The sequence below is a fragment of the Balaenoptera ricei genome, chromosome 8 (assembly GCF_028023285.1).
Source record: "Balaenoptera ricei isolate mBalRic1 chromosome 8, mBalRic1.hap2, whole genome shotgun sequence".
NCBI lineage: Eukaryota > Metazoa > Chordata > Mammalia > Artiodactyla > Balaenopteridae > Balaenoptera > Balaenoptera ricei.
Window position 1 is genome coordinate 63517625 of NC_082646.1, and position 12661 is coordinate 63530285.

Below are 12661 nucleotides of genomic sequence, written 5' to 3' on the forward strand. Positions count from 1 at the left end.
GTAGGTGTTTTCCTTCTCTTGTGTTTCTTGCCTAGAGAAGTTCCTTTAGCATTTGTTGTAAAGCTGGTTTGGTGGTGCTGAACTCTCTCAGCTTTTGCTTGTCTGTAAAGGTTTTAATTTCTCCATCAAATCTGAATGAGATCCTTGCTGGGTAGAGTAATCTTGGTTGTAGGTTTTTCTCCTTCATCACTTTAAGTATATCCTGCCACTCCCTTCTGGCTTGCAGAGTTTCTGCTGAAAGATCAGCTGTTAACATTATGGGGATTCCCTTGTGTGTTATTTGTTGTTTTTCCCTTGCTGCTTTTAATATGTTTTCTTTATATTTAATTTTTGATAGTTTGATTAATATGTGTCTTGGTGTGTTTCTCCTTGGATTTATCCTGTATGGGACTCTCTGTGCTTCCAGGACTTGATTAACTATTTCCTTTCCCATATTAGGGAAGTTTTCAACTATAATCTCTTCAAATATTTTCTCAGTCCCTTAATTTTTCTCTTCTTCTTCTGGGACCCCTATAATTCGAATGTTGGTGCATTTAATGTTGTCCCAGAGGTCTCTGAGACTGTCCTCAGTTCTTTTCATTCTTTTTTCTTTATTCTGCTCTGCAGTAGTTATTTCCACTATTTTATCTTCCAGGTCACTTATCCGTTCTTCTGCCTCAGTTATTCTGCTATTGATCCTGTCTAGAGTATTTTTAATTTCATTTATTGTGTTTTTCATCATTTCTTGGCTCCTCTTTAGTTCTTCTACGTCCTTGTTAAATGTTTCTTGCATTTTGTCTATTCTATTTCCAAGATTTTGGATCATCTTTACTATCATTATTCTGAATTCTTTTTCAGGTAGACTGCCTATTTCCTCTTCATTTGTTAGGTCTGGTGTGTTTTGACCCTGCTCCTTCATCTGCTGTGTGTTTTTCTGTCTTCTCATTTTGCTTATCTTACTGTGTTTGGGGTCTCCTTTTCACAGGCTGCAGGTTTGTAGTTCCTGTTGTTTTTGGTATCTGTCCCCAGTGGCTAAGGTTGGTTCAGTGGGTTGTGTAGGCTTCCTGGTGGAGGGGACTAGTGCCTGTGTTCTGGTGGATGAGGCTGGATCTTGTCTTTCTGGTGGGCACGTCCACGTCTGGTGGTGTGTTTTGGGGTGTCTATGGCCTTATGATTTTAGGCGGCCTCTGTGCTAATGGATGGGGCTGTGTTCCTGTCTTGCTAGTTGTTTGGCGTAGGGTGTCCAGCACTGTAGCTTGCTGGTCGTTGAGTAGAGCTGGGTCTTGGCGTTGAGATGGAGATCTCTGGGAGATTTCCGCCGTTTGATATTACGTGGAGCTGGGAGGTCTCTTGTGGACCAGTGTCCTGAACTTGGCTCTCCCACGTCAGAGGCACAGCCCTGATGCCTGGCTGGAGCACCAAGAGCCTTTCATCCACATGGCTCAGAATAAAAGGGAGAAAAAATAGAAAGAAAGAAAGAAAGAGGATAAAATAAAATAAAGCTATTATAATAAAAAATAAGAAAAAAATTAATAAGAAAAAATTTATTAAGAAAAAAATTATTTTAAATTTTTAAAATAAATATTAATTTTTATAATAAATAAGAAAAAAATTATTAAGTAACAAATTTATGTAGAAAAAATCTTTTTAATTTTTTAAAATAAAAAATATGAAAAAACTTATTACGAAAAAAATTTTTTTTAATTTTTAAAAATAGAAAATAAGGAAAAAATTATTAAGAAATCATTTATTAAGAAAAAAAATTTTTTAAGTACAAAAAAAAAAAAAAATGGACAGACCGAACCCTAGGACAAATGGTGAAAGCAAAGCTATACAGACAAAATCTCACCCAGAAGCATACACATATACACTCACAAAAAAAGGAAAAGGGGAAAAATTATTATATCCTGCTCCCAAAGTCCACCTCCTGAATTTGGGATGATTCGTTGTCTATTCAGGTATTCCACAGATGCAGGTACATCAAGTTGTTTGTGGAGCTTTAATGCACTGCTTCTGAGGCTGCTGGGAGAGATTTCCGTTTCTCTTCTTTGTTCGCACAGCTCCCGGGGTTCAGCTTTGGATTTGGCCCCGCCTCTGCGTGTAGGTCGCCTGAGGGCGTCTGTTCTTCGCTCACACAGAACGGGGTTAAAGGAGCAGCTGCTTCGGGGGCTCTGGCTCACTCAGGCGGGGGGGAGGGAGGGGTACGGAGGCGGGGCGAGCCTGCGGTGGCAGAGGCCGGCCTGACGTTGCAGCAGCCTGAGGCGCGCTGTGCGTTCTCCCGGGGAAGTTGTCCCTGGATCACGGGAGCCTGGCAGTGGCGGGCTGCACAGGCTCCCGGGAGGGGAGGTGTGGAGAGTGACCTGTGCTCGCACACAGGCTTCTTGGTGGCGGCAGCAGCAGCCTTGGCGTCTCATGCCCGTCTCTGGGGTCCGCGCTGATAGCCGCGGCTCGCGCCCGTCTGTGGAGCTCGTTTAGGCGGCGCTCTGAATCCCCTCTCCTTGCGCACCGCGAAACAAAGAGGCAAGAAAATGTCTCTTGCCTCTTGGCAGCTGCAGACTTTTTCCCGGACTCCCTCCCGGCTAGCTGTGGTGCGCTAACCCCTTCAGGCTGTGTTCACGCCACCAACCCCAGTCCTCTCCCTGGGATCCGTCCGAAGCCTGAGCCTCAGCTCCCAGCCCCCGCCCGCCCCCGCCCCGGTGGGGGAGCAGACAAGCCTCTGGTGAGTGCTGCTCGGCGCTGAGCCTCTGTGCGGGAATCTCTCTGCTTTGCCCTCCACACCCCTGTGGCTGTGCTCTCCTCCGTGGCTCCAAAGTTTCCTCCCTCCGCCACCCGCAGTCTCTGCCCGCGAAGGGGCTTCCTAGTGTGTGGAAACCTTTCCTCCTTCACAGCTCCCTCCCACTGGTGCAGGTCCTGTCCCTATTCTTTTGTCTCTGTTATTTCTTTTTTCTGTTGCCCTACCCAAGTAGTCCCAAGTGGGGAGTTTCTTGCCTTTTGGGAGGTCTGATGTCTTCTGCCAGCGTTCAGTGGGTGTTCTGTAGGAGCAGTTCCACGTGTAGATGTATTTCTAATGTATCTGTGGGAAGGAAGGTGATCTCCGCGTCTTACTCTTCCGCCATCTTGCCCAGACCCCCAGGTTTTGAATTTTAAGTTGAGTTTCTGTTTTGTTAGGATAAAAAAAAACTTGAGAAGAGGTTATAATTTCTGCTTTTCTTTATTTTCAACCAGTAATTCTCAATGGGGTTATATGTCAGAATCATCTGGCAGTCTTTTTCAAAGTACAGGAGCCTATGCTCACTCTAACTCTGGAAGATTGTTTCCTTATTTAGCTTATAAATATATAAATTTCCTTATATGTTTATTAAACGTGTGTATGTTCATTGAGCACTTTCTGTGCTAGGTACTAAGGTGGGTTGGGATGAAAAACGGTTGAGAACCACTGTTTTAAACTGTTACCTGAAGATTGAATTAGCTGTCAAGTGATTTTGATATTTTAATTTTCTGTTGTTTTGTTTTTAGATGTAATGGAAGACCTCTTCAACTACATAAATCCACATAATGGCAAACATTCTCCCATGGTGGCCAGGTCAACAGTGGATATTGTTTTGGCCAATAAAGATGTATGTATAATGCTTTTCTGGTGAAAAATTTTTTATAGATTCTTTTTTTTTAAGACAATAAGGACATTTTTAGAAATTTAAACACTACAAGAGATAGAGATAAAAATTAATTCTTTCTGCTTCTCTGAATCCTTGTTTTCCTCTCTAGAAACAACAACATTTTGTCATTTTAAAATGTATTTTTCCAGAGCTGTTCTATAATACACGTATGTGTACCTTTATTTTTCCTTTTAGTGGTAGTGTACTGTGCATACTATTCTTTCTGTTACTTTTTCACTTGCAAGTATATCTTAGAGATAGTTCTTTATTAGCATTTATGAATTACCTGCGTAGAATTCCATTCTATAGCTGTATCATCATTATACATATATGTAAGAATTGCTCTAGTGATGAATATTTGTTTTCCATTTTTCGCTGCAGTGAATATCCTTGTATGGTAGTGCTTTACTCGTAGATGAGTGTATCGGTAAGGTAAATCCCTTAAGTGGAATTGCTGAGCCAAAGAGTATGTACATTTAAAATTTTAGTAGACATTGCCAAACTGACATCCAAAAAGGTGGTTCAGGTAAAATTTTGAAAGATCTTCTTGCTCAGCAACTTAAAAATTATCTATTTGTGTTTCAACCCCTTTCTTAACTACAACCCAGAGAACAGAAGGGAAAAGATGGGTCGGTCCAGCCAGACCCTTTGCACACAGGATTTATTTACCATCTATATCTGCACAGATTAGAAACCACTTTTAACTGTAGGTAATAGAATGATTAGTCGGCTGTCTCTAAATAGGTATCTGATGTTAAAGAGGCTGAGAGAAAACTGAGTTGTGTGTTGTTCATATGTATAATCTTGAAGACAGGTGAAAAACAAAAATAAAACGACAACAGCAAAAACCTGTATCTAAAAAATAAATATTGATAATCAAGTATTTCAGTTCTCCATTATTCATGCAAGGCCCCTACCTGTCTTTGGCAACAAAGATGCCCTTAAAAATTTAAGAGGAAGGGAAGAGTTTTGTATAGATTTTTCAAGTCCTTGGACATGGATCCTTATATGGAAACACTGATAGTATTTTGAAAGACTGGCTCCACATTTCTCCATCCAAAATGATTATTTGTACCTAATTGCTTTTGTTTTCTTTAAATGGCTCTATAGCCTACAAAAGCTTGTAACAATGGCCAGTTCTGCTTTAAAATATTACTGTCACAGCAGTAGTTTGTTTAAAACCTGCTAAAGGACCATGGATTTGATGAGCCTTAGAATTAACGTAATTATTTATCTTATATATTGTTATGTGCAGTTTAAAATGGAAGATAAAAATACATATTAGTAATTATATGGCTCCAATACTTTTGGAGTAATAGCTAATCTAAAAACATGTTTAAGGGTGATAATATAGTCCCTTTTATGCTCATGTTCTTTCCCTCTTTAGAGATGTACTGTAAACATAATAGGGAAAGTTTGGAAAGTCACATATATATTTTTACTTATATACAACTTATACTTACATGTTTTCTTCTGGTCTTTTAATGTACATGTTTTTAAACCTAATTAGGATACTCAATTTATATAATTTTTTTTTCTTGACATCAGGTATGGATTTCTATTCTACAACAGTAATACTTAGTGTTATCTCTTTTATATTCTATGTCAATTTTAGTTCTGGAGTCAGGGCTGAAAGATACCAGAGTTTGTGAAAATAAGTCTAATTATCTTAATTATGGGTTTGTTTTTTTTTTTTACCTTCACCAGCGCCTGAATTCTGCCATTATCTATGACCGAGATTTCTCTTATAATTACTTTGGCTTTAAGGTAAATAATGGGTTTCAAATAAGTGGGAATTCCTCCTTGAATCAGGAAATACAGGTTTTTGTTTATGTTTTAGTGATACAATTATAGAGGTAGTAATTTGTTGGGAGTTGGGGGACCTGTGGGATTAGTGGGGTTAGGTTGGTGGTGGTTGTTTGAATTACAGAAAGATAGCTTATTCATTTGCAATTTTCAAATTTTCCAAATATTACTTCTGGATACCTTTGGAGTTATGCAGATAATTTGCCAGAATGATTCCATATTCTACTGTTTATGCAACAACTGTTTATTGAATTCCTACTATGTGCCAAGTGCTTTTCTAGGTACTTTTGTGTTGATAAACAGTATTATGTAGTGATTGAGAACATGAATGTAGGTGTCAGACCACCTGGGTTCAAATCTCTGCTCCATTTCTTATTAGCAAGATACTTAATCTCTCTGTCCTCAGTTTCCACCTTTAGAATGGGGATAATAATAAAATTTCAACAGCAAATTCTCTTGAGGAGTAAGTGAGTGTGTGTGTTGCTTTGATCAGTGCCTAGCCTGTTATAAGCACTTCATAAATGTTAACCATTATGATGTGGTGATGAATACTACAACTTCTGCTATTAACATTATACGTATTAATATAGAGCTGGCTTTTTCCAGAAATTTTCAGGCAGTCTTTTCCAAAACAAATAGCCAATTGATAATGTTCTAAGCTAAAGCTAGTAAAATGAAATATGCTATTCTTGTCATTTAAGATTATATTAAAAACGGAGAAGATTTAAATAGATTGCCTTATTGTGAATGATATATCTACTATGTCTTTAAAAACTATGCTCTGGAAGTTTTTTGTTGTTTTGCTTTTTCTAGACGCTGGAGCGATCCTATTTGTTGAAGATCAGTGGAAAAGGTGAGACATGAATGTGTTTGTGTGTTACATCTTCTATTCATTATGTTGAAAATAGAGCTTTGAGCTATTAGCCTTAACACTTCTATTTAAACTCTAAATAACATTTTAAACTTTAGGTTTAGTTTATGAATAATTTTGCTGCTTATTGGTGTAAAATTTTTAAAATTGCCTTTTGGTGTTCCTTTTTTTGACTCAAGTACATATCTCAGCCTAGTTTTTCTGACATGTCCCATTATGTGAAAATTCCTCTTTTGTTTTTAGTGGCTGAAAGACCACAGCATATGCTGATGAGGGTATCTGTGGGCATTCACAAAGAAGATATTGATGCTGCTATTGAAACATACAACCTTCTTTCTGAGAAGTGGTTTACCCATGCCTCTCCCACTCTCTTCAATGCTGGCACCAACCGCCCACAACTTTCTAGGTATGCGTCATCTATAGTCGCTTTTAATGTTCTGAAATGCTTTTGCTAGGGAAATAAACCTTGACCTAAAGAAACTAGGCAGTTCCTCACATAAAAATTAATTTGATATACATTTAATCACTCCTGTTCTGATTAAATGAGATTTACTTTCTGGAAAGCTCTCTTACTGCAATGTGGTAAATGAATTGAAGAGAGACAAATGCCGATAATGAAATTTTAAACATGATTGTGGTGATGGTTGTACAACTCTGTGAATATACTAAAAACCATTAATTGTACACTTTAAATGGGGAGTTGTATGGTATGTGAATTATATCTCAATAAAGCTTTTTTTTTTAAAAGTAGATACTGACAGTAATTAGAAGACTCTAATCGTAGTCTGTATGAGAGATTATGGTATTTTGGGTTAGGGAGTTGAAAGTAGAGATTGAGAGAAATAGACAAATTCAGGAGATTTGGGAGGTAAAATTGATAGAATTTGGTGATTTGGATATGAGTCAAGAGTGGTTCCTGAGTTTATGGGTAGAGTAACAGGATTTATTATGGTGCCATTTTCTGAGAAAGGAAACACTGGAATGGAGTCTGGTAATTTGTAAAAAAAAAAAAAAAAAAAAAAAAAAGACTAATACACCCTAAGCAAGTTTGTTTATCCAAGGAACTCAAGGATATGCGAACATCAAAAAGTGTATTAGGGCTTCCCTGGTGGCGCAGTGGTTAAGAATCTGCCTGCCAATACAGGGGACACGGGTTCGAGCCCTGGTCCGGGAAGATCCCACATGCTGCGGAGCAACTAAGCCCATGTGCTGCCACTACTGAGTCCATGCGCCACAACTACTGAGCCTGCACGCCACAACTACCGGAGCCCGTGCTCCGCAACAAGAGAAGCCACTGCAATGAGAAGCCCGTGCACCACAATGAAGAGTAGCCCCTGCTAGCTGCAACTAGAGAAAGCCCGCGTGCGGGAACAAAGACCCAATGCAGCCAAAAATAAATAAATAAAATAAATAAATTTATATTAAAAAAAAGTGTATTAATGTAATTCATTGCATTAACATTTTATATCATTTAATACTTTCATAATAAAAAAACTAGCAAAATAGATATAGAAAATAACTTCCTTTATTTGGTAAAAGATAATCCACTAAAAACTTAGATCTATTGGACCTCTGTTTTCAGCATTGTAGTGGAGGCCTGAGCCAGCATTGTAAGATAAGAAAAAAAAAGATTGGAAATGAGGGAACGAAACTGTAATGATTCCTGAAGAGCATCTACAGACAAATTATTAGAATTAAAAAGAGATTTCAGCAGAATATCTGGATGTAAATTCAACAAATTAATCAGTTGAGTTTCTGTACTTTAGCTGTTAGAAGATTTAAGTTTAAAACATATAATACTGGAAGGTACCCAAGAATAAATCTAATGAAAGGTGTGTAAGGCTTTTAAGGAAAAAATTCTAAAATGTAATTGAAGGACGTTAAAAAACAAATAAATGGAGAGTGATCTTACATTCATAAATGGATTTAATATTGTAACAATGTCAGTTTTTCCCAAGTTAATCTATAGTTTCAGTGTAATTCCAGTCACAATTTCAACATGCTGATTCTAAAAATTATATGGAAGAACAAAAGGCTAAGAATAATCTAGTGCTGCTCAAAGATATCAGGTCCTAATCCCTGGAACCTGTAAATGTTACTTTATAAGGAAACCAGTCTTTGCAGTTATGATTAAGAAAGATCTTGACATAGGGAGATTATCCTGAATTATTCAGGTGGGCCCTGAATCCAGTAAAAATATCCTTATAAGAGAGAGGTTGAGGGAGATATGATACATACAGAAGAAAAGAAGACAGTGTGTAGATAGAGGCAGAAATTGGAGTGATGGGGCTACAAGCAAAGGAGCCACCAGAAACTGGAAGAGGCAAGGAATATATCCTCCCCTAGAGCCTCTGGAGGAATGTTCTTGATTTTGACCCAGTGAAACTGATGTTGAACTTCTGGCCTCCTGAACTGTGAGAGAATAAATTTCTATATTAAGCCACTGAGTTAGTGGTATTTGTTAGGACAGCTACAGGAAACTAATATAAATAGCAAGATAGTTTTGAAGAAAAAGTCCTACCAGATTTCAAGACTACTATAAACGCATGGTTTGTCTATCCCAGAGTAAATACCATACTTTACGATATTTACTCTGGGATAGTGTAGTATTTGCTCTGGCCACTGGAACATAACAGAGAGCTCAAAAAGAGATTCAGGCTTATATGGGAACTTGATGAATAACAGGGTGTCATTGCATTTCATTGGGAAAACAGTGCTAAGGAAATTGGTTATCCTATGGGGAAAAGTATAATTAGATTTCCCTTCTTCATGCCATATATAGAAATAAATTCAAGAGAATGTGAAAGTAAAATCTTTTAGAAGAACATATAGAGAAAATAAATATTTTCCTCCCCAACTTTTTAATATGAATTTCAAACATTCAGAAAATTTAAAGAAAAGGACAGTGAACTCCACCCATACACTCACTTCTGCCTAGATAAAAAAAATTACTGGGGCTTCCCTAGTGGCGCAGTGGTTGAGAATCTGCCTGCCAATGCAGGGGACACGGGTTCGAGCCCTGGTCTGGGAAGATCCCACATGCCATGGAGCAACTGGGCCCGTGAGCCACAACTACTGAGTCTGCGCGTCTGGAGCCTGTGCTCGGCAACAAGAGAGGCCGTGATAGCGAGAGGCCCGCGCACCGCGATGAAGAGTGGCCCCCGCTTGCCGCAATTAGAGAAAGCCCTCGCACAGAAACGAAGACCCAACACAGTCAAAAATAAGTAAATAAAAAAAAAATTACTAACATTTTGCCATATATATGTATTTTTTATCTTTAAAATTAAAAAAAAATTTTTGGCTGAGTCATTTGAAAGTGAGCTGCAGACATGACTATCAACTTACATCTTGGTAGATTATATATGACCTCAGAGTAGTGAAGGATTTCTTAAAATAGATATAATAAGCAAACAATATAAAGGAAAATTTGACTACATTAAAATTTAAAACTTCTGTGAACCAAATACCGTGAAAAAAGTTTCAGACTGGGAGAAGATATTTGCAATGTATGTTAACTGTTGAAGGATTATAAGAAAGACACAAAACCAAATAGAAACATGGGCTAATTTGTGGAAGAAACTGATTGGCTAATAAACACGTGAGATGATGATAAACTTTGCTGGTGATTAAGAAAATGAAAGTTAACATCATAATGAGATATTTCATACCCAACAGATTGATACAAATTAAAAGGCTGATAATAGTAAGTATTGGTAAGAATGTGGAACATAGGGAACTCTCATGCATTGCTAGATGGAGTATACTTACCCATTCACTTTGGAGAATGGGAACACATGCATATCTTTTGACCCAGAAATTCCTCTCCTAGGTTTATACCCTATAGAAATCCTTAGACATAAGCACAAGGAGATATGTTTAAGAACTTTCACAGCAGCATTGTTTAGAATAGCAAACAAACTGGAAATAATCCAAATGTCCACCAGCAGGCAAATGGACAAATATATTGGTATATTCATACAATGGAATACCTTACAGCAGTGAAAATAAACTAGTCCTATATGTATCAGTAGGAATGAATCTCTAACAGTATTGAGTTAAATAAAAGCGGGTTACAGAAAGATAAATTAATATGGAACCAGAAATTTTAAAAATGTGGAACATATGTCAATGCTAAAAGAACGTAGAAAGGCATGGAAATGGTATATGATTGTAATTAGGTTATATTTGTAGTATCTTATTTCTTGAGGTAGGTGGTAAATACAAAGTATATGTTATATTTTTCTCTGTACCTTTCTGAATATCTGAATATTTAATAGAAAAAGTCAACAGAGTCCATCTGATTGGTTGAATATTTAAGTTAGTGAAGGGATCATTGGAAGACTAAGGTTCCTGGGGTGGGAGGATAAGATCCAAAGCACAGGTAGTCTTCAAAAAGACTGTAAGGAAGCTAAATTTTGATGGACATACCAAATTTGGTTCAGTATTGGATAGGTGGGGTTTTTTTCATAAATGTTTAATTTTTCTTGGCTTACTAATAGGTTGAAAAGGTGTTATGTATGCTTAGGAATTTACATCAGAAAATGTTATAATGGCACATTTGCAGTCTGGTGAACATGGAAGCTAATATTTTTAGACTTATCTCTAAGCCTTCCTTCCAGGAAGGCTTCTAGGGTAGGCAGCAAGGTGATTTTAAAACAATATATGTTGATATATCCTATTGTGTCATATCCAGTAAAAAGTTTTGTTTTTTTCCTTCTAAAAACCCCTAGGAATTTTGTAAGCTTCAAATTGTTTATTTGCCTAACTTACTGTCTTTGGATTATATAGTCATTTTTTGATTCTGCTTTGCTTCGGTTCCTTGCTGAGTTGTGACTTTTTTCCCCTGTAGCTGTTTCCTTCTGAGTATGAAAGATGATAGCATTGAAGGCATTTATGACACTCTAAAGCAGTGTGCATTGATATCCAAGTCGGCTGGGGGAATTGGTGTTGCTGTGAGTTGTATTCGAGCTACTGGCAGCTACATTGCTGGGGTAAGCCTCTGTTGTGTGACTAAAAATGTATAGGCTTGGGCTTCCCTGGTGGCGCAGTGGTTGAGAATCTGCCTGCCAATGCAGGGGACACGGGTTCGAGCCCTGGTCTGGGAAGATCCCACATGCCGCGGAGCAACGAAGCCCGTGTGCCACAACTACTGAGCCTGCGCGTCTGGAGCCTGTGCTCCACAGCAAGAGAGGCCGCGATAGTGAGAGGCCTGCGCACCGTGATGAAGAGTGGCCCCCGCTTGCCGCCAACTAGAGAAAGCCCTCGCACAGAAACGAAGACCCAACACAGCCAAAAATAAATAAATAGATAAATAAATTAAAAAATAAATAAATAAAAATGTATAGGCTTAGAGAGATTCAGGTCCATAAGCAACCAGGCTTGTGATTGAGAGGGCATTTGCTGGGGCTTGGGAGACCTGGATTTCTGTTAATTACTTACTGGCTGTGTGACTTAGACTGAGTAATTTCACTACTTCTGGTCTCATTTTCATCTGTCTTATTAGAGGTTGATTAGATGGTCTCTAGGGTCAGATTTTGGAATCCTGATTTATTTTAGCAATAATGATAGCATTATTATTATTCATTGCTCACTACATGCTGAATCTGTTATAAAAGTTTTATGTGAATTACACATTTAACCCTTACTACAGCCTTATGAGATAGATATCATTACAGACACAGTAAACTTTATTCCTTATAGTAACTTTGTGAGTATAGCCACAAAGTCTTCATTTGATAAGTGAGGAAGCTGAAGCTTAGAAAGTTAAATTACTTACAGAGATTAGTCACTTAATATGTGATAGAGCCAAGATTCAAGCTTTAAACATTGTCGCTTTATGAGGTAAATTTCATCTCTTCTAGTTCACTGTTCACTGGGAGTCAAGATCATGGTTTCGAGTAGAATCTAAAAAATAATACAAATGGATGCATATGCAAAACAGAAACAGACTCACAGATAAAGAAAACAAACTTGTGGTTACTGAAGGGGAGCAAGAAGGGGGGAGGGACAAATTAGGGGCATGGGATTAACAGATACAAACTGCTATATATTAAAATGTATAAGCAACCAGGATCTACTGTATAGCACAGGGAATTATACCCATTATATTGTAATAACCTATAATGGAGTATAATATGCAAAAATGCTGAATCACTGTGCTGTACACCTGAAACTAACTATTGTAAATCAACCAGACTTCAATTAGGAAAAAAAAAGAAAAAAGTAGTGGTTTTGGGTAAGTCCTGGATTTAAATCCTATCTTCACTAATTACTAGTAGTGTGGCCTAGTGCAAGTTATTTTACATCTCTGAGTTTGTTTCCTCCTCTGTAAGGTGAAGAAAATATCTAA

The 12661-nt window shown here is 37.8% G+C and overlaps 1 protein-coding gene across 8 annotated transcripts in view; it reads left to right on the forward strand.

The window, feature by feature from the left end:
* RRM1 (ribonucleotide reductase catalytic subunit M1) overlaps positions 1-12661 on the forward strand; it is a 42155-nt gene that overhangs the window by 14614 nt on the left and 14880 nt on the right. For all 8 annotated transcript variants that reach the window (XM_059930931.1, XM_059930932.1, XM_059930934.1 and 5 more), the window contains 5 exons: positions 3496-3596; positions 5343-5402; positions 6255-6294; positions 6556-6718; positions 11162-11303. In XM_059930931.1, coding sequence (XP_059786914.1) covers positions 3496-3596; positions 5343-5402; positions 6255-6294; positions 6556-6718; positions 11162-11303 — 506 coding nt within the window. The remainder of the gene's footprint in view (positions 1-3495; positions 3597-5342; positions 5403-6254; positions 6295-6555; positions 6719-11161; positions 11304-12661) is intronic.